Source organism: Panthera tigris, chromosome D2, assembly GCF_018350195.1.
Source record: "Panthera tigris isolate Pti1 chromosome D2, P.tigris_Pti1_mat1.1, whole genome shotgun sequence".
Classification (NCBI taxonomy): Eukaryota; Metazoa; Chordata; class Mammalia; order Carnivora; family Felidae; genus Panthera; species Panthera tigris.
The window spans coordinates 34012899-34037273 of record NC_056670.1 but is presented as its reverse complement, the minus strand read 5'-3'; the positions used below and the strand labels follow the sequence as shown (position 1 = coordinate 34037273).

General features: G+C 38.6%; 1 protein-coding gene across 2 annotated transcripts in view; it reads right to left on the bottom strand.

The window, feature by feature from the left end:
* The window catches only part of ADK (adenosine kinase), a 517527-nt gene extending 493306 nt beyond the window's left edge, over nt 1–24221 (bottom strand). Inside the window, exon 1 of one of the 2 annotated variants that reach the window (XM_007095644.3) lies at nt 24127–24221. In XM_007095644.3, coding sequence (XP_007095706.1) covers nt 24127–24191 — 65 coding nt within the window. In that variant the 5' untranslated portion in view covers nt 24192–24221. Of the gene's footprint in view, nt 1–1887; nt 1987–24126 lie in introns of those variants that run through there. The other variant, XM_007095645.3, reaches the window with a different exon arrangement.
* Nucleotides 24222–24375: the final 154 nt, after the last annotated feature.

Genomic DNA, 24375 nt, shown 5'->3' with positions numbered 1-24375 from the left:
GCAAGAGTTGCTATAATTGTCTCTCATAATACTTGACAATTTTTGTTCACAGAAGCAGCTTTTTCAGGAAATTTAAGTAGTATATTGTTCCTATAAAAGCATCACGCAGTGCACTAGATCATGGATGTCTGGATTCAATTCCTAACTGCCACTAAATGATTTGGTACAAGGCACTCGACTTTTCTTGGTCTGTTTCCTCAGGTGTAAATGTGGTATCTGGTTTAGATAACACCTAAAAAAAATTTTTTTGCGTCACCACTATAATTCAAGGCTATATAAAATGCAACTAACATCTGAAGAAACAAGCATAAATTTAACTATTAGCAGTTATCAATCCTTCCATAAGTCAAATAAGGCTGATGTCAACCTTTAATTCAGTCTTGTGAACAGAACAACCTTTCAACCTCTACATTAAAACATGCATCCTGTTGTCACTTGCCAACAGAAGCTTTAGATTTGTGTTTCTCCACTCAAGAGTAGCCAGAAGACAACGGTCAATTCAAATTAAGTCCACATAAGAACTGATGCTTAACATAAAAGTATCTGACCCACACTCCTAATTAGCAGCAGGCTGCCAGGATGGGAATGGAAGTGGGTGAGGGGGGGACTAACTTGGTTTGACAGCATAATGTTAATACATCCTAAAATACTAACATTAAGAGCTAGATTCTCATGTCACAGTATAACTTACTGTGAAACCTTCCCATGTGGGTCTCCAAGTTTTAGCACCTGAATTTCCTCTTCTGCGTAATGAGGTAATTACTCTTTGTCTATGTTGGTATAAAATTATACAATTAAAGAAACTGTATCCGAGTTCAGCACAGTTGCATCTTACCTTATCTTACCTGAAGGAGGTTCTCAAGTCATCTCTTAAATATTGTGTAGTTCAAAATTATCACTGAGAAACCGTTAAATCACCAGGGCTTAGGCTGCCGGAAGCTCAAAGACCAAACATTAATTTATTTTATTCTCTTCATATTTGTGCTAGGGCCTCCCTTTCTCTGGGACAACGATCGCCAAGGTTTTTTGTTTATTGTTTTTTTGATGTTTTTTGGGTTTTTTTGCCAAGGTCTACTTTAAAAGAGGCAGTTCAGAACACTGGGTAAATACGGCAATTTATCTCTTTTTATAAGTAGTCACATTAGCATAGTTAAACATTCAGAGAATGCTACTTGCAGAAAGTGGAGTGGCCCATTAATCCGTCACCATTAACCAAAAAAAAAAAAGAAGAAGAAGAAGAAGGGAAAGCAAGAAACCATCACAACTTTGGAAGAGCAACTGGGAGTTAATCTGTTCAGCGCTCTCATTATATATCAACTACCTCACAAAAGTCATTTCACTTGTGAATTTCAGAAAAAAGTAAACATATGGTACCTGGCCAGAGTACTAATTCCAGTCATAAGCAAACATTTTAGGGGCACACAATTTCACAGCCCGGGAGGCGATCTAATTGCATCAGAGAAGGGCCAAATATACAGGTCTGCTCATGGCCACAAACGAAGTTGTCAGAACGCATGACATGCAGGCATAGCTACACACCGTGCACGTCACACTTCCTCAGGCGCTGGGTCACCCCTAGGGGGGAAAGATAGCTACATTTTTTTCATGAGAAATCCTACACACATAAGCAAGCTTCAGACCCCGGCATCTGGACGAGGGTCACCTCAGCGGTGCGGCTAGTTACAGGGCTCCTCCATGTGCCAAAAACCCAAAAACTTCTGAGAGCAGAAATGACCAAATTGAAAAGTGCAGAGAAGCTGCAACGTGTGGGAGACCCGTGCCACGGGGAGGCTCCAGACCACTCAAGAGAAGGGGAGACACTTCTCGGCAGTCGGGAGGCTAATGCCCAGCAGGCGAGCACTTTAGACTGCCGCCCTCTTTCATTACCTGACGGACGTCATGGCTTCACCTTCCTGCCCCACGCACCAGCGCTCGCGTCCGAAGCTCTGTGTCCGCACCGGCGGCAGCAGCGGCGGCAGCGGCAGCAGCGGCGGCAGCAGCAGCAGGTACCACGGCAACTGCTCCTCTGCTCAGGCACTCGGCGACCGGGAGCGCGTCCTCACACACCCCGCACGCCGGCGGCCCCAGCCGAGACGGCCCCACGCGCTGATTGGCCGCGCCGGGAGGAGGCGGGCACTCCGCCCACGGCCGGTGGCCGGAGATGAGCCGGGGGCGCCTCCGGCCAAGGCGAGCCGCCCGCGCCGTCTCGTGCCGGCTGCCTGGCCCACTGGCTAGCCGAGTGGCTAGTGGGAGCGGTGGCCATCTTGAGTCTTGGTAACAGCGTTCCCCCTATACCCGGTTTATGGGGCATGAGGTTGGGTGCCCGCCTCAAAAATGGCCGCCCGAAACTGGCAACTGGTTTGTCAGTCACATGGCCCCGGTCTACCTCTACAAGCTCAGGTCGCTTTAACAGGACTTGGGACAGGGATGCTGTCAGGGCAATCTTCGGGGATGGGATTTAACAGCCTGGAAAACCCATGTGCAGAAGAAAAGCAGCAACCTCCTGGGAAACCTCCGCCCGGGGAAAATCGAATGCGTGGCAACTCGAATGTGTGGCAACAGCAGCATGATGTGTTAAATTGGAACTCGCAGCCTTTAAGAATCATTTGCTGAGTCCAGCAGTCCCCAAACGTTCTCGGACTTCAGAAACACTTAGAACTTATTTAATATAGAAGTTTCCAGGGCCCACTTTAAACTTTGTGCATCAGAATCTAGAAGGGTGGAGTCCAGATACTAGTATTTTTAGCAAGTCGCAGGTAATCCAGGTACATATATAGTTATAAAGCCTCTGGTCAAATTAACCTACTCATAGTATACTGCTTGCCACACTTAACTGTCGGATTACCACAATTTTCTGAAAAGTATTCAGAGCTATGAAGCAAGCAACTAATGCCACGAGGCGGGGGGGGGGGGTGGGGGTGGGGGGGAATTGGAAGGACCCTAACTCAGGGCCCTAACCTTACAATTTAGTGGGGCTAAAGGGTTAAGAAACTGATTCTGAACCACTAATAAAAGGTAAATTTCAACTGCGGTAAGGATCGGAGGGAGTAATATCAATACAGGCTTTATGACCTAAACAGCATTTCTTTATTCCCTCTTTATTCTCTGTAAAGTAATATTTATATTAACTCACTACAGCCTCCAGTGTGGCATTCACTACTGACCATACAGGGTGTGATCAATGCCATAGGTCTGAAATTAGTTATATTAGAAACACAACCCAACATGTGATACTGAAATGTGCCTAATGTATCCGAAAGAACTGAATTTTTAATTTTATTTAATTTTAATTAGTTTAAATTTTAAAAGCAGAGCAATGTAAAATATTTTCCATTAAACACAATTTTGTTTTCATTGGACTATATTTCACTTTTTAACTGTTGAAAATTTAGCACCCAAATCGCGACACTGTAAATATAAAATACATACCAAATTTTTCAAGACTTGGTACAAAGAAATATATTAAATATTTCAGTAATAATTTTTATACTGATTGCATGTTGCATTAATATTTTGCTTTACTGAGCTAAAATATATTAAGATTAATACCAGCTGTTTCTTTTCACGTTCTTAACGTGGCAACTAGAAAACTTAAAATTACATGCGTCTTGCATTATATTTCTACTGGACGTTGATATTCTAAGTTAGGCTTCCTTCTTCTCTTACCTATCACTGCCCCTCTGACAGAATAATTATGTTCACAAAATGAAATTAGTAGGCAGACCAGTTTATTCAGATCTGTGGTTCCTTGGTAACCATCTAAAACATCAAATATTTCAAAAGACTTCAAGGTTCATTCTAAAATGCTTTTTTAAAGCATTGTTCTCTTTAATTTGGGAAATGCATATCCAGAATGAACCCATGGGCTATAAATCTGGTGCGTTCAGTCCAGGACTAAAGGCTGTTAAAACCAGAACTATGCTTGGCTGATTCAGACTTTGACCAAATGTCCACAAGCAGAACAAATCAATTGTTCCTCTGGATTAAACAAGATCTGAATCAAAGAGGCAACAGAATAGCAATTTGAAGTGGAAAATGTTGACAGCCCACATGAACTAAAGTTAAATCAGGAATAATCCTTGGAAAGGATTTCAAAACCTCAATGTAATTTTTATATGGGATGTAGTATAGTGCTACTTTATTATGCATACACATCACTTGACAGATCTTATTAAAATAAAGAGTTTGACTCAATAGGTCTTGTGGCCAACATTTTGCCAGTTCTTTATGCATTCAGATTTCATCAAGTGCTTGTGGTCTGTGGGCCATGTTAAGTAGTAAGGTTGTAAAGGTAGCAAGACAGGCAAGATTTGGAGCCCCTGCTTGACTCCCTACTAGCTGCATGACCTTGGACTGGTTCTTAACCTATCGGTCCCTCAGTTTACCCACTCATGTTTTTCAGGGCATTGTGAAAATTAAAACTTAATTCTAGTAAAGTATCTATTAGAGTCCTTGGTACATGGGTAAGTACTAATTTGTTATAATCACACTGGTTAAAATTACATCTCTGGGAAGCATTATATGAAAGCTAACATGAACGTAGCCCTGTGAAAAACAAAATGCACTTTTCCTCATGCCTAAAATACTCAGTGATTCCCGCTCTTGATTTTTAACAATAAAGTTTTTTAAAATATTAATTTTCTTAAGCTTCTAGATTCGAAATTTTACTTAACAAAAATATACTAAATTCTGTGCCATTAAGGAAAGATAAGGGTCTGTGCTATCCAAATCTTTCACCAAAATAAAGCTACATCACATTCTCATCTAACAATCAAAACTTTAAATGTTTTTTACTCATAATCAGTCTACACAACTTTCAAAAAATTTCTTTTAAAACATATTTAGGTACCAGTTCATTTCAGCAGGTATAGGCATAAAAATGTTATTAGAGCAAAAGGGCTCCTGTGTGATTGAGTCAATAAGGTAGGGACAAAAGTAAAGACAAGTTTTTCCAAGCAAAAGCAGAAGTTCTCTTTATTCTTTCTCTCCTAGGCCTTTCTTTCACTCTTTTTCTAATCTTTCCCTACCCTCCCTTCCACCCAACCTTTCCGATCTCCCCCACCCCCATCTCTCCCCCCATCTCCCCACACCCCCCCGGCATCCTCCCACACACACACACTTCACATGCAGCTACTGAGTAACTATTATTTAAACTTCTTTGATTAATTTTTTTTTTTAAGTAGGCTTCAAGCCCAGCATGCAGCCCAATGCAGGGCTTGAACTCACAACCCTGAGATGGAGACCCTAGACGAGATCAAGAGTCAGATACTTAGCTGACTGAGCCACCCAGGTGCCCCCTGATCAATTTTTTAAGTAACTTATTTCAACTGTATTCTTTTCACTTTGGGGAAAAAAATGGCCAACTGAAATTTCTAACCTTCACTAACCTTACAATTTAAATTGTTGCATCAATAAATAAATAGTTGCATCAAGATAAGTGGGTCAGAATAGTTTGCTTTTGGAAAGATAGGTAAGTAAATACTCTATTTTATTTAACCATGTGGTTAGTCAGCCACTGTAAAAACAAATACAGTATGTAGACCCACCCTCCGAAATTTTTTCAACAAATGCTTCAAACCTCAAAATAATAGCAAAGTTCTCGTCAAACACAACCAGTTTGTTGTTGAGGGTGCAATAAAACAAGCACTTTCATACATTGTTAGTGGGAGTATAAATTAATACATTTCTAGAAAGCTTTTTGGCAGTATGTGTCACCAATTCCTTTTTTAGGCAACTACCATAAATAAAATAGAACAATGTGAACAAAGATTTGTACACCCAGTTATTCATTTCAGCATTAATAGAAAAAAATTTACGATATTCTAAATAACAAAAAATAGGGTAATGGTTAAATAAATTACAGAAGAATGTTATAGAGCTATTGCAAAATGTTTTCAGACACTTTTATAATTTATTTGAGAGACAGAAAGAATGTGTGTGTGCACACCCTTAAGCGAAACAGGAGCAGAGAGAGAGGAAGAGAATCCCAAGCAGGCTCCATGCTATGAGTGCAGAGCCTGACGTGGGGCTCAAACTCACAAACCATGGAGATCGTGACCTGAGCTAAAATCAAGAGTCAGACACAACCGAATGAGCCACCAAGGCGCCCCTCACAGGCTTTTTAAGGATGTACGAAAATATTTATCATATATTAAATGAAAAAGCAAAATAAAAAAAGGAATGTCAAGTGTGATCTTGACCATGTTAAAAAAAAAAATACATGCCATTATGCAAAGAAAAAAGATTGGAAAGAAATACCAATATGTCATTATGGGTTTCTCTGGAGAGTGGGATTATGTGTAATCTTTCTTTTTCATACTGATCTGATTATAAACTTTCTATTATATATTGGTTTTACTAAAGTAAAATTTTTGTAATTATTGTTAAATTTTAATTATCTTTCTGAAATGGTTTAAAAATTCACAACTTATTCTTTCCATTTTTTAAATCACAACTCATCAAAAATACCCTTATTTTTAGAGGAACTGGGCTTATTTTATTCTCATTTTTATTCTTTAAAACAGGAATAACAAAAATGTCTGTATGATTTTCTTGGTTAATTTTAAATCTTACCTTGACAAAAGTTAAAAGCATTAATACCACTTTTAGAGTTCTACATAGCCCTTATGAGGCCAGCTATCACAACACTGAATGTGGAATGCCTTCCCTGCATATTACTTAAAAACACATCTCTTCATTTAATATAAATGAAAATGCTAATAAAGTAATATTTCTAAAACAATCTATATCCTACTCCAAAGACTTTCTCCTAAAAATAAGTAGTATGCTATAGCCTAAGTTTCAGGAGCCTGGGAAAAAAGAGATGGGAATTCTAATCCTGGACCTAACAAAAAACAGTATAACCCTATCAGTTTTCTTACCTGAAACACAAGGGAGGTTGTTATAGGTGACATCTCAAATCCCTTTCAGTTTTTATTGATAAACAAACAAAAAAAAGTTCACTTGTGTCTCAATACAACTTCGGTTGTTTTTTAAAGAGTTGATCAATTTAAGGCAATTTTAGTCATCTTTCATTATGGACAAGATTATTCCCAGAAACACTGCTAAATGTATTTACTCTTTTCCCCAAAAGACATTATATAAAAAAGGCCTATTATTTTTATTTTCTTTTAATGACTATCTGTAGATCATGTCACATTTCACTTTAACATTACATATTCAAACAATATAATCTTTAAATGGAACCTGATGATTTATTTCCCAAGAGAATTTGAAGAATATAATAACATTTGATTGACTGAACTTTATTTAGTAAGAATTCTTAGCAAACCTCCCTCCCAGGAACACCTACACAGTGCTTCTTTATTTCCAGTGAACTACAAATCTCTGAAACTCAAAGAAAACTTCCAATCTAAAGGTAGAGGGCAACAGTGCTACCCAATTATTTATGCTGACAAGAACACATTTTTAAATTATGCAATTGAATATCACTACCATTTCATTAAAGAAAGGGCATCTTAACATAAAAATGTATGAAACACATCACAAAATAAAGAACAGCTCTTCCCAAAGTACTGTTAGAATCTTATACAGTATAGTTTCTATAGAATAGATTAGTCTCAGGCACCTGGGTGGCTCAGGCAGTTAAGAAACTGACTCTTGGTTTCAGCTCAGGTCATGATCTCAGGGTTGTGAGACACAGCCCCAAGTCTGTCTGTCTGGATATGCGCTGAGTGTGGAACCTGCTTAAGATTCTCTCTCTCGCTCTCCCCCCTGCCCCTCCCCATTCGTGCTCTATTTCTCAAAAAAACAAAAAACACCAAATTTTTCTCATTTTTATTTCACTATAGATCTGGTATACGGTACTTACAAACAAGCTTTTTTTTTTTTTTTTTAAGATTTTACTTTTGGGGCGCTTGAGTGGCTCAGTCAGTTAAGCGTCCAACTCCAGCTCGGGTCAGATCTCACGGTTCATGAGTTCAAGCCCCACATCGGGCTCTGTGCTGAGCGCTCAGAGCCTGGAGTCTAAGCCTGGAGTCTGCTTCTGATTCTGTGTCTCCCTCTCTCTGTCCCTCAGTCTCTCTCAAAAATAAATAAACATTTTTTTAAAAAGATTTTATTTTTAAGTAATCTCTCTGCACAACATAGGGCTTGAACTCACAACCCTGAGACCAAGAGTCCTATGCTCCACTGACTGAGCCAGCCAAGTGCCTCGGAATTATTCATCATTAACTCAACAAATATCTACTGAGTACCTACTCAACTGCTCAAGACACTAGAAATTCAGCCACAATTAAGAACGTGAACTGCCCTTATATTCCAGCGAGGGGATATGGATGAATAATCAAACAAGTAAGAACATCAAATGATCATAAGTGCTATGCAGAGAATTAAAACCAGCAGTTCAATGTAGAGACAGGCTCCTTTAGATGGTCAGGGAAAGCTTCCAGCAGGAGAGAAATGAATGACAAGACAAAGACAGGTGGAGGCAGGCCATTACTGATAGCAGTAAAATGATGCCTAGACCAGTGTGAAAAAAGGCAAGGGAGAGAAGAAATGTTTGTGGTCAGAGCAAGAAGCAGATCATCTTAGCTTTTATGAGCCTAAGAAGTTTTGATTTTGTTATAAGCATGACAGGAAACCACTATAATTAAGTTTCAAATAGATGAGTAACATGATCTGATTTTGTTTTCAAAAATCACCCTTGGTTATTGTGTAGAGAATGGACTACAGGAGGAGTAATTAAGTTTTAAATAGATGAATAACATGATCTGATTTTGTTTTCAAAAATCACCCTTGGTTATTGTGTAGAGAATGGATTACATGAAAGCAGAAAGACCAAATTAGAAGCCTATTATAGTAATATAGATGACAAACAATAGTGGCGGACATAAAAGAAGATGGGCATTTTCAAGACAGAATGACAGGGCTTGCTGGTGGACTAGACATGAGAGACTAAGGAAAAAGAAGGAATCTAGAGCAACTCCTAGATTTTAGATCACACTGGGCAAATTTGGACTAAACTGGGTAAATGGTGCTGTTTATTGAGATAAATGGAGAAAGCACAAGATAAGCTCAGAAGACTGGAGCTCTTGGAGAGGTCAGGGTTGGAGATAGAGACTTGTGAAACATATTTTTCCTTCTAGTCTTTCTTACTCCATGGTGCCTACTGTTTTCTATTGATAGACTAAAAATAAATGTCCAGAATTGTATATGCAGTTTCATTTGAACACCACCACAAGAAACCATCCTTGGAGTCAAATGCTAGCAGCCATAGGTATACACATAAGTAGAATAAGAAGTAAAACTTCCTGAGTGCATAGTTTGTGGCAGACACCATGCTATCTATCTTTCAAGTACTATCCCATTTTACCTCTCAAATAGCAGGAGATATTTTATTATTGTCATTTTACAGATAAGAAATTGAAGCTCAAAGAGTTAAATAACTTGCCCAAAGTCACACATTACAAAACAGAAATCAAAATTCTAGTAGTTTGACTGCAGAACTGGGGCTCATTACCACTATACACAGTGTCACTAGAGTAAACCCAAAAGTCTGAGACTTTTACAAATATCCAAATTTTAGAACACCACACCATGATTTCACCCACAAGATGCAGTGATTCAGTGAGTTTTCTGGTTAGCTAGAGCACCATATGAAATATTTTCAGAAATTGCTTCCTTTGTTCCTATATATGCTTAAATAGATTGAGCAGCCAATGAATTGCCATTTTAATCTTTAATTTAACCAAGACTAATTAAAGCCAAGAATCATTTCTAAGACCTCTTCATTTTTCAAAATTTCATTTCTGTCAAAATCACAAGAGTGGTTTTTGACAAAAACATTTTTAACCACTCTGCAAGAACTTAGGGGTACACAAGGAGTAGCAAGTGGCTAAATTTACTACCAAGCTAAGTAAATCCCCCATCCTAGACATTCAGCTGTATGAATCTAATTTAGGCCTTATTGAGGCCTTGCTTATCAAAATCTTTCAAGACTCAGGAGTTGAAAACACAAATGTTCACAAAAGGTTCCAATGTAAAAATAAATTAGCTTAGATAGCCCTTAGTACATTCTTTTTCTAAGTCCTAGTCCCTACCATTTTCTTTACAACAGTAAAAATAAATGTAGTCTCAAATTGAATATGCAGTTTTATCTGAAAAATGTCCTAAGAAATAATCATTTCTATTTGGTTGTTTTATAAATAATGGAACGAGTTTGTAATGTTTTCTTTTTAAGTTTTTGTTTGTTTGTTTAGTTTTGAGAGAGAGAGAGAGAGAGAGAGAGAGAGAGAGAGAGAGAGAGAACGTGAGCATGGGAGGGGCAGAGAGAAAGGGAGACACAGAATCTGAAGCAGGCTCCAGGCTCTGAGCTGTCAGCACAGAGCCCAGCATGGGACTCGAACTCACTAAGCGTGAGATCATGACTTGAGCTGAAGTCTAACACTTAACTGACTGAGTCACCCAGGTGCCCCTCTAACCTTTTCTTTTATTCAACGTTTTTGTTTTCTTTACTGAAGGGGGGTGGGAAACAGAAGCAGATTTCTCACTCATTCTGGTTTCAACAAAAACATAAGAACCTCAAACTGCCTGTATGTGAAGGGAGTTATTAAATCCAAATGTAATCTTTAGGCATTGTAAGAAGGCAGCTCCTTTTGCATGCCAAACAGACATTTTAGGAAGTATTAGGTAGCAAAATTAAGACTTCACAGAAATTTTTGAACCTTAAATCATTTCTTTTTTTTTTTGAATTTTTTTAATGTTTATTATTGAGAGACAGAGAGAGCGAGTGAGCAGGGGAGGGGCAGAGGGAGGAGGAGACACAGAATCTGAAGCAGGCTCCAGGCTCCAGGCTCCAGGCTCCAAGCTGTCAGCACAGAGCCCAATGCGGGACTCGAACTCACAAACCATGAGATCACGACCTGAGTCAAAGTCGGACACTTAACCGACTGAGCCACCCAGGCGCCCCTAAATCATTTCTCCAAAAACCTAAAATAATCAGTATTCCGTGGAAAAATAATATACATAAATTCTGAACTTTGAAACAAAAATAGACATAATATTTCCCAATGGGGAGGAGAAGACTATTAGAGTAATCATCTTTCAAAGGGCAATAACAGATTAAAAGCTTGGAAATATAATTCAGTCATGTTTTTCAAAATTACTTTACCATAATTGTGGCAGATTAAAAATGGCCTCAATTTCTTGGAGACAAAAGTCTATGCCCCCTCCCCTTGAATTTTACCCTAGAACTTTTTGACCAATAGGGTATATGAAGTGATGCTATAACAGATTCCAGACTAGCCTTAAGAGGACTGCCAGTTCCTGTCTTGGTCTCTTAAAGCCCTGAACTGCCAGGTAAGAAGCCCAACAAAGAGGTTGAAGAAACCACATGGAGAGGATCACAAACTACACAGAGAGGTAGAGAAGCAAGTTGAGCCAAGCTTTCCAGCCATCTTCAATGAAGCATCAAGCATGTAAGGACAAACTGAACACTCCAGACCAGACCTGTGGTCAGCTAAATACCTCCAAGTGATCCTAGTCAGTACCACATGGAGCAGAAGAGTCAACCAGTCAAACCACGTCTGAATTCCCAACCCACAAAATCATGAACTCATAAAATGGTTGTTATTTTAAGCCACTAAATTTTGGGATAGAAAGCCACACTCACTGTGAAAAATACATTTTGCATTGCAACCTAATATACTATACTTATACCTAAATGAACAATGTTTCACAAAGCAATACTTAACACTTACCATATTCAATGCACTGATACTTTCTATTCTGTTTTCCTTTTATAAAATACCAGTTATGCTACAACTAAATTGATTCATGATGTAGTTTGAAAAGCATTTTTAATTTATACTACTAACTTCACAGGTACATACACAAAGCTAAACAAAAACCTTACTAGGACCCAGTTCATAACAAGAAGTTTCTCACAAACTCACACAGTTCAGGGCTGAGTGAAAAGCTGAAAAGATGAGGTGTCTGAGGCTGGAGATTATACAGAAATCAGAAATAGCTAAGAGGAATTGAGCCTTTCTCTTTTTTATCACTTCCTTTTACCTCCCCCTTCCTATTCACAGAGCTATTATTTCCCTCCCCCACTTTCTTTTTTCTATGATTATCAAGCATTATGGAATTGAGGTTTTAAATATTATATGAATTTAATGAAATGTTGTAGTCCTATTCTTAAAAGTAGGTTAACTGAACATTTCATCATTTCTATTAAAAGGTTGCTTTTTATTATTATTATTTGTATGAGATCCAAGGCTAATTATGACTATAGGTGATATTTAATGAAAAAAAATTCTCATCATTGCCATCTCAGATCTGGTAGAACATTTTCACAGGATTTGAAATTACTAATAGTATTAAAAGATTAACAGCTTTTCAGACGATTACTAGTAATTGTTTCATTTATAATATAGGAATACTTTTTGAAACAAAGGGTGTGCTTAATTTTTTAGTCATACAAATCACTGTTGATTCCTGTTGTTGTTGTTTATATAGTATCTGAATATTATAGCTAATTATTAAAAATCTTTAATAAGACAGATTAAGGTTTGAATCCTATCTCTGACACTCACTGTGTAATCTTGGGCATATATTACACTTTCTAAACAATAAGTTACTTCATATTATTATAATAATTAATAACATTTGGGACATAAGATTCAAATTATTAATATCAGGGGAAAGTCTAAAATCTGCAAAGTAAATTAAAACTTATTAGAAATTGTTCTCTTAACTGGAACAGTTTAATTCTTAAACATAAGCAAAATTGGGTTTGCTCAAGGCTTTTTAATTGGAAATCTGCTCAAAAGTCAAGTTCAATGAGTTAACCAACTGAAGTATATTCCACAAGGGAATACAGTATTATTTACTCTTGGGGCTTGGGGGGAAGGGCTACATATGTTTTGTTAATAAGAGAACTTGAAAGACAAAAATTAAACAAGATTACTAAACACAGTGCCACCGAATTTCTTTAAATAGTGTGATTATCTAGGACACACAGAATTCACTTTGACAAGTTCTCAATTTGTATCTTCATAAATGTAATATAAACAGCAGGAAATGTGAGTTGTAGGTCCTGGGTGTGAACTGAGAGCTCACTAATTAGGGAGTCTTAACCTCTCTGGGTCTATTTCCTCAGTTGAAGTCAATTATCTGGTGCCCTTCCTGTGAGGATCTGTAAGAAAAGGTAAGTGAGAGCACATGATATAATCCTTAAATATGTTATTTTATCTCAAAAGGAACAAACTTCAAAGAAAACAGGCACTTCGTTTCTTGTTCCGGAGGGTAAATACAATGGGAAGTTATAGGACTTGGGATCAAATCTCAACTCAAATACTTAATTGCTTTTAGTAACTAGCTGTGTTACCTGACTGATACCACTTAATCTCTTTGGGCTTCAATTCTCTCCTCTACTATGTAAATATTAGACTGATTTTAAGGCACTAACAATCTAACGGTTCTAAAATATGTTAAAAAGTTTCTAAAAATCACATGAAATTGTAAATTACAATTTCAAAGGCAAATCTTGGCTGAAATATGCTATTGTTTTCACACCCCAACTCCACAATTTGCAGAAAACCTCAGCTCTGTGAGGTCCCACCCCACCAGAGAATTCGCACCCAGTCATCTCCTCCCACCCCTGTTCCTACCCCCACTCCCGCCAGCATTTCCCAGCAGTCTTTGGAAAAACTGCTCAAAAGGAATGGCTAGACAGCTTGCTTATGAGTATACAGATCTGTTTTATAAGTGTAAAGATTCAACATCTAGGCCAACAAATCATTTAAGGAGCTCTGGCTTGGACTTGATATCTACCGGATATTAACAAATCTTCTCAGGAATGTAGTTTATTCAAGCTTCACATAAGTCAAAGGTCTCGTCTGTCTGTGTGTGTGTGTGTGTGTGTGTGTGTGTGTGTGTGTGTGTGTGTGTGCGCGCGCGCGCGCGAGGGTTTCCATTAGTAGAAAAATGTACTCCTCTTCCCTTATTTGTGCTGAACCTAGGGGAGGAATGGTGCACACACAGGGGAAATGGGTGCTAAAGAAGGAATTGCTGCCTAATGGAGGAGGGTAGACCAAGATAACTAAAGATGTGTGAGTTTAAGTCTAGAAATGTATGTATTTCTCTATACAGCACCCTTACAACATTCAAACACAGGTTTGTATTCCCCACCCCAAAAAAAGACAAATCTTTCCCTTTCTTTTTTTACTAAAATACTATTTTTAATACTAAACATTGAATATTACTTACTGAATAAAACAATGTAACTATGGGGGCAGCTGGGTGGCTCAGTCAGTCTCAATCAGACTCTTGATTTCAGCTCAGATAATGATTTTGCAGTTCTGGAGTTCTAGACCCATATTGGGCTCTGAGCTGACAGTGCAGAGCCTGCTTGGGATTCTCCCTCTCTCCCCTCTCTCTCCGCACTTCCTCTGATCACTCTCTCAAAACACAAAAAGTAAAAAATTAAAAAACTTTAAATAATGTAATTGTAATTGTTTTTATTGTACTATTTCAAATCTAAACCACCCAGTTCTATACATTTGGGTAAGCAACGGCTAAGTAAAACAAACAAGTAGAATTTTGTCAGTTTACTTTCATGTGCATCAACAAGCCATCTGTACTAGAGTCACTTCATCTTGAGCGTGTAAGAACAGAGACATAACCCAGGGTGTAAGCCTGCATCACTTCTACAGCTTAACAGCTTTAATCTTCAACAAAACTAAAAATGATAACTATGATTTCATCTCCATTTAGGAAAAACAATTTCTGAAAAACTCTATTTTAGGAGGAACCTAAGACTACCCTCAGTCACGCCTACAAAACAAGAAAATGTTCAAATTTCTCATGTGATTAACTTCAAAGACAACACATTTGAACTGTTTATTTTTAAAGGAAATAATTTTCTTGTATTTCAACTTGTTTACTCAAAAACTTACATGGTTTTTCAGACTTCAGCTCTAGGGCTCAAAGAGTAAAACAGTTTATTGCTATATCAAGCCTAAAGGAATTTGAGAAAACCAAGACATCTGAATTTGATTCTTCAGCTATATTTTGTTTCCAAGTGACCCCTCTTGGATGAGTCAACAGAGACAGATTCCTTTAAAAGACCATTTTGTGGTATTATCCATTGGTTACACAGCATATTATGTTACACAGTACCCTACAAAATTAAGAACAGTATTGCTAATCCTCAACGTTTTTAGAGTTCTAATTACATTGCAAATAGGGTCACTAATTAAGGACTTGCTAACCCACAGGAAAAAGATTAATCATTCTGATAGGTCACTGAGATCTTTTTTGTAAATGCACTCTTTCAGAAAATGTATTCCTCCACCAGATAAGCAATTTTATATTTAAAAAACAAAACACTGGGGGCGCCTGGGCGGCTTGGTCGGTTAAGCGTCCAACTTCGGCTCAGGTCATGATCTCACGGTCCGTGAGTCCGAGCCCCGCGTCAGGCTCTGTGCTGACAGCTCAGAGCCTGGAGCCTGTTTCAGATTCTGTGTCTCCCTCTCTCTCTGCTCCTCCCCTGTTCATGCTCTCTCTCTGTCTCAAAAATGAATAAACGTTAAAAAAAAAAAATTTTTTTTAAATAAAAAAGAAAACACTGACCACAGGGCCTTAATAAAATGTTTACGTATAAGTATATTTACTTCTGAAGGAATTTTCTCCATAGACAAATGCTGTACATATTTTCTTATTCTATTCTAGAAAAGACACTGAAATCAGCATGCACGCAATGAAAGCCAAAATGCAAATGGAAACTCACATGTTCAGATGTTCTTATGCTGAAAGCTAATTACATTGCTTTCTAAATGAACACAAATCATAGGAGGCCACAAGTACAAACAATTCAAGCAAAAACATCAGAAATAAAACATGTAAGCGAAAGTAACAACTTTAAATCTGCTTTGGAAAATATTCAAAAAGTATCTTTTCAAGTGGCATGTGAAACTTCAGTGTGTAAAGACCACTTCAGTGAAATAAGCCTTCTAAATCTTGAGATCCAAAAGTTGAAGAAAAATCTTTACTTTAGTCAGTATTTTACAGGAAGAAAAGACTAATAACTTAATGACATGACCAGTATTTTTTTTTTTATAACGTTTATTCATTTTTGAGAGACAGAGAGAGACAGAGCATGAGCAGGGAAGGGGCAGAGAGAGAGGGAGACACAGAATCCGAAGCAGGCTCCAGGCTCTGAGCAGTCAGCACAGAGCTCGACGCCGGGCTCCAACTCACGAACTGCAAGATCATGACCTGAGCTGGAGTCAGACGCTCAACCGACTGAGCCACCCAGGCGCCCCATGACATACATGACCAGTATTATGGTAGGGCTAAACAAAAGAGATCTTTGAAATACTTAAAATCATAGATGTGTTGAATGGGAACCTCAGGAAAAATGCAGCAACTGATAAGAAATTCATGTTTCTGCACAATAGCAAAGTTTTAAAACCAATTTAAAATTTTAATAAAGGTCCACAATCCTTTTGTTGAATTTTTTGGGCAAGATATGTTTTGGGGCCACAATTTTATGAGATTCTAAATTTATGGCTTTTAGGAAGATAATATACTGTATGTACTATGTACTTTGTAAACCACCCACAGTTTCATCAAGCATGTCATTAACAAACTTAATATTTCTACAACAAAACATATACAGTTGTATAAGGCAGATAAATATTACAGAGAGCCTCATATCAAGTTGTGCTGCCAAATTAACTTTTAAAAAAATTAACTTTTTAAAAAAAGTTAAAACTTCCAGTTTTCAGAGCTTTTGGGATTTCAGAAATATAGACAAAAAGATTACAACCTGTAATAAAACCATTATACTACTTATTTTATAAAGTTTCAGATTTACTTAGTATCTCAGAGTCCCATTCTGTAATGGGGATATCTAGCTACTCAGCACCCACCCAAAATATGTATTCAGTGCACATCAAGTTTCTCCAGCTTAAAATGCAGAGTCCTAATATACACGTGCAGTGTAAAAAAGTTGGAAATACAAAAAAAATAAATAAATACACAAAAATAACCCACAATGTTTCCACAGAGATAACAGCTATTAAATTTTAGATGTTGTTGGGGTGCCTGGGTGACTCAGTTTGGTTGAGTGTCCAACTTCAGCTCAGGTCATGATCTTGCAGTTCATGAGTTCAAACCCCATTTCGGGCTCTGTGCTGACAGCTCTGAGCCTGGAGCCTGCTTCAGATTCTGTGTCTCCCTCTCTCTCTCTGCCCCTCCCCCACTCGTGCTCTGTCTCTCTCACTCTCAAAAATAAATGAACATTAAAAAAAATTGGGGATGTTGTCTAAATTGTCTGATTCTTTCTATACACATTAATAATTAGGATCAAATCCCCATAATTTTAGTGCGGATTTTTGTTTTTATCTTACTATGGACCTGGAATACCCTTTCAACCTGAGGATGCTGGTCCTAAAGTCTGGAAAATTGTCAGCCATCATTTCTTCTAATATATCTTCTCCACCATTCACACTATTTCCTCTTTCTGGAAAACCCAGTTAGATGTTAAGTTGTTGCCTCTCAATTGATATTTGTATCTCTTAATTCCTTTTTATTTCTCTATTTTACATCTGAGTGAATTACTCAGTACTATCTTCCAATTCACTAATTTTCCCTTCAAATATGTTTGGTCTAGAGTTTGATCAACCTATTTTTTGTTTTAACTTCAATAACTCCATTTATTCTTTTACATAGCTATTTATTTCATATCTATTAATTTTTGATTCATAACATGTTTTTGATAGTGGGGAAATTACAATTCCCAATTCTGAGCCATCTGGCAGCTCAGCCGTCTCTGTGCCGCCACTTTAGGTCCACAGCTTTTTAAAGCAACAGCCAGGAGTAAAGGCACTCAGCCTTCTTTTCGTCCAGGCCCAGCCCAGCTCCCAGTTTCATCCACTTTATGACACCACTTCCCCTACACAATTATTTCCACCAGCTCATGAACCCAGAGTCTAATTGTATACTTCCTTCCCGTTTTAGTCCCTGCATATGTTTATCTTGCTCTTGAATATAGCTGTATCTGTTTTCTTTTTAAATTTTGTAATTGCTGCATTTGGAGCAGAGAGTCAACAGTAGGATAAACAATACCATAACAGCTAACATTTATTGTATACTTATGGACTGCCAATTTTATATTTATTTTCTCATATAATCCTCTTAACAATGTTTTGAAGTAGGTACTATTATTATACCCATTTCATAGGTGAGAAAACAGGCACAAGGCCAGTTAGCAACTGTTCCAAGATCACCAGCTAATAAGGACCAAGAGTCAAACCAGATATCAGACTCCAGAGACCATGCTCTTAATCACTATACTGCCTTCCATCCCGATCAAAATGCACTTTATAATTCTGATTCTCTCTCTCTCTCTCTCTCTCCCTCTCTCATTCCACCTAACTGTGAACATTTTGCACACAGGCAGCATCTTAAGTGACGGAAGGGAAGTGGAGCTGTATTCCAGGTAGAAAGTAGTATATCAGCCTTATATTTTATTTAGTGTTATTCAGTCTAGGCCTATACCTAAAATCAGAAACACGGTTTTCAATGCCTATCTTTTTTCATAGAGCCCTTCCCACTTTCCCTGAGCTCTAAGCATTTCCCATGTACCTGCCCCTAGACAGCCAGGACCATCCATGCAGGCTTGCCCCTGCTCTCTCTCCACCTCCCTCACTCTGTCCTAGTATATAATGCCCAGGAAAGCACCTTATTAGGACATTCATACAAAGTACCTCAGAAGACTTTTGTTTTCCATTTTCCTTCATAGCCCAAAGCCTTAATCTTAAAGGATTACATTTGTGAATATAAGTGAACAGCATGCAGTATAATCCAAAAAAGAGCCATCTTCAATTTTAGGCTGCATTATTAAAAATATAAAGTCTAAAAAAGTGAAGGTTATCAGTGCCACTCTATACTGTGCTAATAATTCATTCAACAAACATTAATTGAATCACTCCTAAGGACTAGGCACTGTGCAACACACTAAGGACGTACAAATCACCCTTTCTCTTTGCCAGTCTGCATATATTTTCCTCATTTAATCCTCACAACAGAACGCTCCTAGAACAGTGTGCTCAGTTTGTAAACTAATCTTCCAGAGAATTTTCTGAAAGAGAAAAAAATGTGTTTTAGAAGAAGGGTTATTAAAACTATTACTTGGTCACCTAAGATACTTAGCCTTTTCTCCCTATATTTACTATCCAATTTTTAAAACACAGGGTCCTTAGTAAGGCAGGACACAGAGGGAAAGAATAAAAGGAATCCATGGAAGTGAAATGGTTAGGAAGCAATAATTTGAGAAAAGCTCAATATTTGCTGATTGGAGAATTGCAGTTTGTTTTCTTTTTAATGTTACTAAAAGTCATGACCTGGAACAATCTTTAATTGCTAATGTCAGTGAATTATGATGTTGGCTCTTAGGATTCAACCCTTCCTAACATCAACTTCAGAAATTACAAATATTTGCTATGATGAATAAGTACAGCTATGTTTCAAGAAGATTAGGAAGAACTTGACACCGGAGGTGGAGAGACTAGTTAGGAAGCCAACAAATGTAAGCAAGATAAAGTCTACACTTGAGTTGTGGCAGCAGGAATGGAAAAGGAAAGGTGTTTATGAGACATTACTGAAGAAGAAAAGATCAACTTTGATAATCATATGTGGATGGAAAATGAAGCAAATACCTAGGTTCCAAACTGTGGAGAAAGAATTAGTAATGCCATTAACAGATGTAGGAGCCATGTTAAGAAGGTGCACATTTAGGACAAGACACAGATTTAGCTTGATATACATGACTTTGAAGAGCCAGCAAGACACTCAGAAGGAGATATTCAGCAGATAGTTAAAATTAGGGTCTGACAACTTAAGGACTTAGCAATAGCAATATGATCCAGTACATGTCCACTACAAAGTATGGATGCCCTCTACCTTCTGCTCCAGTCAGACCAAACCATCTGTAGTTCCCCTACAGAGGCAGCTCTCTCCCATCTCTACCTCCAAACAAACCTTCCTATAAAGCCAAGCCTACTTCATACCTGGTTAACTCCTTGTCATCTTTCAGAATGCTCAGGTATCATTTTCCCAACCCCTAACTCATTTCCCACCAGGAGGATGGTGCCTGGGTCTTACCTCTCTACATATTAGCACCTAATATTTAGTACCATTCCTAAAATAGCAGCCACTTAAAGACTGATTGGAAAAAACCAGACTTGGCACATGTTCAATAAGCTTTCAAAATAACAGGATCCTCTTAGAGATGACCACTAAAGAAATGAACTTGGATGAGATTTCCAAAGGAGAGGAAAGAAAATGAGTGGTCCTAAATATAGCTATTCATCGTGGAATATATTCAACTAGGGATCAGTTCCCAAAAATGGTTCTCAACTTCCTTCAGCCCCAAATACCTCATCGGTGACACAAGGAGTATTACCTACCTCACAGGCTGCTGGGAAGATTAAAGGAGGTAGCATACATAAAGCACCTAGTATAATATCTGGCACTCAATTAATATTCCCTTCTGTTCCCCAACCCCACGTGAAAACATGTTAAAGCCTGCTTATTTCTCTGCAGCTTTAGTAACTGCTACAACCTGACAAGCAATCCAACCTAGAAAAATAATGGATATTTGAAAAAGGGAGGCTAGACTTGTCAAATACTCTCCCTTAGAGTAGTCTTTTCAGTCTCAACACTATTGTTAATGTTATCTAGATAATTCTTTTTTGTTGTAGGGGGCTTCATGTACATTGTAGGATGTTTAGCAGCATCCTTGAACTCTACTTAACTAGGTGTCAGTAGCACTCCATACCAAAAATGTTTCCAGACATTGCCAAATGTCCCTAAGAGGCAAAATTTCCCCTGGTTGAGAACTACTACCCCAGAGCTAACTGAAATTCTCAAAGTTCTAACTCTTCTCCCTGACACCTACAAACATATATCATACATTCGTTCCTCACTGTCTAATTCCACACATTAAATTGTGCTTAGGCTTTATAAGCCACTCTCCTGAAAAATTAACCAAAATGGGTAGCTAGCCTCTTAACTGTCAAACCAGTCATCATAGATAATGCATGCAGTCCAACCAATCAGTGCATTATCACACTGCAACCCTTAAAACCAAATTAATATAAGTAGGAATAGCCAATCCCCAAAGGTCTTCACACAAAATTAAGAGATTTATCCAAGTACTCAAGTGTCTAATCTTTTAACTTCATGTCTACAAGTGGCACTAAATAGGTTATTATATAAAGTGAGTTTTTAGTTGCCTAAGGACTTGTACAATTTGGGGGTGGGTTTTTTTGTTTGTTTGTTTTTTAAAGTAAGCACTATGCCCAACATGGGGTTTGTACTCATGACGCTGAGATCAAAAGTCACATGCTGTACCAACTAAGCCAGGTAGGAGCCCAAGTACTTTCACAAGTTTTAAATAAACACAATGACATATAAGATACATTCAATATATTTAAGAATTAAGTAGGATGGGGGGGATGGGCTAAGTGGGCAAGAGGCATTAAGGAAGATACTTGTGGGGTTGAGGACTGGGGTTATATGTAGGGGATGAATCACTGGATTCTACTCCTGAAATCATTATTGCACTATATGCTAACTAACTTGCATGTAAAATTTTTTTTAAAAATTAAAAAAAAAGAATTAAGTAGGAGACACCTATATATTGCAACAACATAAAAAGTTATGTACATTAACAAAAAAAAAATAAGCAAAAATAGAGAAACAAAAACTGAGTTAACAGTTCTCAAGGGTTTTTGGATAATTGCTTGAAGTTATAAGTATACAGCATGGTAATTAAGAGCACAAGCCTGGAATCAGACTACCTGGATTAAAATCCCAACCCCATCTCTTATTAGATAGGTGACCTTGATCAACTTACTTAATTTCTCTATGCCTGTTTCTTCCTTAGTAAAGGAATTATAGTATCTACCCTGTAAGGCTGTTGTGGGATTGAATGAGTTATAACAGGTAAACTACTGAAACAGTGCCTGATACATATATACTAAATGTTAAATATTATTATTTATCATTGTTTTTAAGGCTGCATAGCAGACAGTAGTGTTTCTTGGGTGGCTATATAAAAGTTGACACTGGGGGCGCCTGGGTGGCTCAGTCTGTTAAGCATCTGACTTTGGCTCATGTCATGATCTCACTGTTTATAAGTTCGAGCCCCACATCAGCTCTGTGCTGACAGCTCAGAGCATGAAGCCTGCTTCAGATTCTGTGACTCCCTCTCTCTCTGCCCCTGCCCCACTCACTCTTGCTCTCTCTCTCTCTCTCAAATATTTTAAAAAATTAATTAAAAAAAAAGTTGACAATGGAATCAAACAATGGACTTGCATCCAGATGCTCTGGATTCATATTTCAGTTCCTTAACTAATTATTTCATTTGGGCTTCAATCTCCTCACCTGCAAAATAGGCAAATGCCTTGAAAATGTGTCAGCATAACAGAAAAATCTAAGGACCATATGTTTAGTAGGATAGAAAGGAAAAGTTGCATCTGTCTTCCAATTTGGTAGAGGAAACTTTGTGAAGGAGGTACCTTTTAAAAAAATACTCTAGTAATGGACAGAGTAGGGAAAGCACATGCCCTTGAACCCAGGTAGGTCTGATTCAAAAAGCCGATGCTTTTTTCAATCTATGGATTGAAAGCTTAACGTAAAAAGAGAACATCCTGGGGCACCGGGGTAACTTAGTAAATTGGGCATCCGACTCTTGCTTTCCACTCAGATCATGATCTCACTGTTAGTGGGATCACTCAGGGGTCAGGCTCTGTGCTATTAGCGCAGAGCCTGCTTGGGATTTTCTCTCACTCTCTCTCTCTCAAAATAAATAAACATTTTTTTTTTTTAATTGAGAACATCAATTAAGTTGTCAAAAGAAAAAATAAGTTTATTTCTTTGCAAACTAATCCTTTGGGGGTAGTAGGAATACATTAAAAGCACTGGCAGAGGGATGCCTGGGTAGCTCACTGGGTTAAACATCAGACTTCCACTCAGGTCATGATCTCGCCTTTTTGGGTTCAAGCCCCGCGGTGTCCGGCTCTGGGCTGACAGCTCAGAGCCTGGAGCCTGTTTCAGATTCTGTGTCTCCCTCTCTCTGCCCCTCCCCTGCTCGCATTCTGCCTCTCTCTGTCTCAAAAATAAACATTAAAAAAAATTTTTTTTAAAGCACTGGCAGAGATATGGCCACCATCCATCCAAAACAGCGTGAAAACAGTATCAGGCCTCTAACTGACCTTCTCCTTTCATTTACAAATGCTTCATTCTTTTGGAGGTGAAGGATGATTTTGGAAAAAATGAGACTTGTCTTGTATAATCAAGGAATATCCCAATAGTTTTAAAACAATTTGTCTATACTTACATATAAAAATCAATGTCTTCCAATAAACATTTCAAAATCATCAAGGACTGTGCATGTTACACTTTATACTTATCAGGAAGGAATATTTTAACAAACAACATTTTATAAGTAAATTACAACATCATGTGAGGCAGGTGTTAGGGGCAAAACTATCTCCACTGCTGCCAAAAAGTAAAAAGAAGAATCAGTATTTCCTATCTATTCAGCCCAATACCGTCCCGCCAAGCCTGCAAAAGGTCTTCAAAGATGTCAACTTTCAGAGTGCGCACAAAAAAGAAAGGTCAAGGCGCCCTTCCGCGACACTACTAAAAATCCCTAAGAATTCTGTCTTTGCCCAAGGGTAGAGCAGTCGCTGGACCTCCTCCTCGTTATCACCCAGAAAATAGGAGGTGGCAGGGTTGGACTCTGCTCTGGACGAGTCAGGTCATCCAAAGTCCCACTAGCCCAGCCGGGGGGAGCTCCCACGTGGCGCCCGCAGCGTGCACCTCGCCAGATAGGTTCTCCCCGGCCAGTGTCCTGATTGGCCAAGAGCAGCCGGAGCCGCTCCGGAGCAGGCGGCGACTCGGCCAAACTGGGCGGGCGCGGGGCAAAGGGTCGCAGCCTGGCGGGCAGCTCCGTAAACTGCCGATCGTGTGCTTTGGCCCCAAGCCGACAGCGAGGACACCATTCGGCTCCAGGGCCGTGAAACCCTACGTGGGCCCTGGTTAGCTGCAGACGCCGTCACCCTACACCCTATGTCGAGGAGCGCTCACCTCAGCGCTCGCGGCGCCTCCACCTTCAGCTTTTTGGGCTTCGGCTCCTCCTCGGTCGCAGCCATCTTCGAACTCCCACCCCTTCTGCTCTCTGGCCCCACCTCCCTTATCTCATCACCGCCCCTTTCTCCCCGAACCCCGCCTCTCCTGACTCTTTCCACTCGGTGTCTCTTCCTTCCACAGCCATTGGCTCAGCTCCCTTCTGGTCCCGCCCCCCGGCTGTAGGGGGACCCCAGACTGAGTTGGGCT